The 3,229-nt window shown below is 42.4% G+C and overlaps 1 protein-coding gene across 1 annotated transcript in view; it reads left to right on the top strand.

Annotated features, from left to right (window-relative positions):
• Positions 1-2,032, top strand: part of LOC119324386 (wall-associated receptor kinase 1-like) — a 15,653-nt gene extending 13,621 nt beyond the window's left edge. Inside the window, exon 4 of the mRNA XM_037598173.1 lies at positions 880-2,032. Coding sequence (XP_037454070.1) covers positions 880-1,889 — 1,010 coding nt within the window. The 3' untranslated portion in view covers positions 1,890-2,032. The remainder of the gene's footprint in view (positions 1-879) is intronic.
• Positions 2,033-3,229: the final 1,197 nt, after the last annotated feature.

The following is a 3,229-nucleotide window of genomic DNA, read 5'->3' as shown; positions in this document are numbered from 1 at the left end:
TACATTCATATGCATGTATGTAGTACCGTAGAATATATGAAACTCCTTCTAAATTAAAATAAAGCACAAAAGAAATAAAACAATACAAATTAAACAGAAAACAGGTTTAAGGGGGGAGGTTTAGGGGGGGGGGCTAAAACCCTAAACCTGCGGCGGCCTTTAGTCGCGGTTTGCCAGAAGAACCGCGACTAAAGGTCCTCCGCCCCGACGGCCACCTGGCGCCCACGTGGACGGGCCTTTAGTCGCGGTTCTTAAGCAACCGCGACTAAAGGGGGGGCCTTTAGTCGCGCCCGATCGGTCGCGGTTGCGCAACCGCGACTAATGGCAGTTGCGAACCGCGACCAAAGGCCTTTTTTCCACCAGTGGCTACTCCCTACTAAGCCTGACCAGCGATTCACATGTGTAAGCTGAGTTGATTTCGCTGCTTTCGAAGCCAACACATGTGTTGAACTGATTCACATGTGTTGACTCCGAAAGCAAGGGAATCAGCTCGCTCACACATGTGCACCTATACATTGATAAATTGTACAAAAAATAGTACCGTTTGAATGGGAATAATCAGATTTATTTTTTTATCAGTAGACAACTCATCTTTATGGTCACCAATAGCTGGACCTCATGCGTCCAATAGTGTCAGTTAATTATTTTGCTAACCGTCACTCCACATGGGGACTCTCTGTAAATCCGTATGTACCTTTGGATTGTGGATATTTGGGGGATAGCTACAAAGGGAAATAGCCTGCTACCCACAGGGATAGCTGTCCGGTGACAAATTCAAAGTAAATTATCAAAAAAAAATCTTTTTATATTTTCTTTTTCAGACAGATTAATTATTGGAAATTAAGTGATAGTTAATCAATTTATTTCTTGTCCATGTAGGTGGAATAGGTGGTATTTTTTTCATGGCAGTCCTATCATTCCTTATTCTTCTTCGCAAAGAGAAAAGGAAAACAAGAGAGTTTTATGAGAAAAATGGTGGGCGTACATTAGAGGAAGCAAAATTCATAAAACTTTTCAAAAAGGAGAAGCTCAAGCCAATTTTGAAGAGTAGCAATTTTATTGGAAAAGGTGGCTTCGGTGAAGTTTACAAGGGCATTCTTGATAATGAACAAGTCGCTGTGAAGAAGCCGATTAGTGGTAGTGTGCTAGAGAATGAACAATTTGCAAATGAAGTCATCATTCAATCTCAAGTCATCCACAAGAACATCGTTAGGCTCATAGGTTGTTGCCTAGAAGTTGATCTCCCAATTCTAGTCTATGAGTTCCTCTCCAATGGTAGCCTCGATGACATTCTTCACGGGAACAACAAGGTGCCTCTCAACTTGGGTGTACGTTTAAGTATTGCTACAGAATCAGCAGATGGTCTGGTTTATATGCACTCAAAAACCAATACCAAGATCCTACATGGTGATGTTAAACCAGCAAATATACTCTTGGATGATAAGTTTGTGCCAAAGATCTCAGACTTTGGCATGTCAAGGTTGATTGCGAGAGACAAACAGCACACGGGATCTATCATTGGTGACATGAGTTATGTGGATCCAGTATATCTACAAACAGGCCTACTAACTGAAAAAAGTGATGTCTACAGTTTTGGAGTTGTCATCTTAGAACTTATTAGTAGGAAGAAAGCCACACATTCCGACGGCGGTAGCTTAGTAAACAATTTTCTTGAAGCTTACAAAAAAGAGAAGGAAGCAACTCAGTTGTTTGACAAGGAAATTGCAGTAACTGAAGATTTGGAGATTCTTGGTAGTTTGGCAGGGATCGCTGTGGAATGTCTTAACCTTGATGTGGATCAAAGACCATGGATGACAGACGTAGCAGAGCGTCTTCTCAAAATGGATCGATCCCGTAAGTCGCAATTTGCCCTGCATAATCCAGTTTGAACATGTGTATATTATGTCTTGTCGAATAAGATAGGCAACTATGGATGGGGCAACATCTATCTTACAATGCTGTTGTGAACAAAATCCTTCAAGTAGAAGCAGGGGACGTCTCCCTTGGTTCCAAGAAAATTTGTAACATAACTCCTTGAGTAACAGCGTGTTTTAAGTTACCTAATGTATGCGAGTTAATTAAATTCCTCTGTCATATTCCTGAAGAATGGTCATTATTTAGTACATAGTGCATGCACCTACATTATGGCTAGTAAAAAAATATTAGTTGATGTATTTTACCAACAAGAAACTAGTATTAGTACATTAAACAATTCTCCGTCATGTAAATATATGCATGCATCAAAATAAGGAACTGAATACATCCCGTACATCGACTGCATCCTAACTTCCTGGTGTAGATGGTCTCGAGTGAACACTTCTCGGGTGCACTTAGCAAGGAGATCAAAAAGGACTCTCTCCCATGCCGCTCCCCACAGCGGAACGGGAGAAACCCTAAATCGCAGCCGCCGCCACCCTCCAATCCTGAATCGCAGCCGCCGCCACCCTCCAACCCTGGAGCGAGGACTACGCGTCACCCAGCATGCTGTGTGGTAAATAGGAGGTCCCGATGGCGTACTCCTGCTTTTGCTTTCCTTCATCTTCTTGCTGTCTTGATGCTATTTAGGGTTATAAACTGAAGTTTGTGAAAATACTTCGAATATTGATTTGTCTACACTATTTGTAAATAAACGCAATATATTGGCAATAACGGAGCAACACACGAGTACGAATGTCATCGCTCTTTCCCATACTCGGTGCCGTGGTCGCTTGGTAGTTTTCCTGAAGGGGTCATTTTTGGTAAGAGACCAGTTCAAGAATCACCAGATGCCGTGTTGCCGACGATGATTATGCCGTGTAGGAAACAGTACTGGCAGTCGAAGGTCGCCCAACCTGGAGTCCATGACGATCAATGGCAGTGTCATCACAGTAGCTGCCCTTCAAGGGAAAGGGAGACCCTTGAAAGTTGAAATCAGTCCGCCAGTGAGAATCAGGTTAGTTTCTTGGTAATAGAGGAGCAATGCTTTAAATAAACCCATCTAAATTACTAAATGGACAACCCAACTGTTGTTACATTCTCAAAAAAAAAAAATTAAGCTACAATCCTCTAGCGATCATGCATGATTTATGAAGCTCTTTGACGATTATGTATCGTACTTGCAGAAACACCATCCAACTATTGCTTACAACTACTTCACAGGTCGATCAGCTTGTTGTCTCGGCTTGATTGCTGTCCTTGGCGTTTCTCTTCCGCTTCCTAACCCTCTTTCTCTTCGCCTCGCCATCGCCCT

This window comes from Triticum dicoccoides, chromosome 6B (genome assembly GCF_002162155.2).
Source record: "Triticum dicoccoides isolate Atlit2015 ecotype Zavitan chromosome 6B, WEW_v2.0, whole genome shotgun sequence".
Taxonomy (NCBI): domain Eukaryota; kingdom Viridiplantae; phylum Streptophyta; class Magnoliopsida; order Poales; family Poaceae; genus Triticum; species Triticum dicoccoides.
The sequence above is the reverse complement of the archived record's forward strand: the minus strand, read 5'-3'. Positions and strand labels throughout refer to the sequence as shown.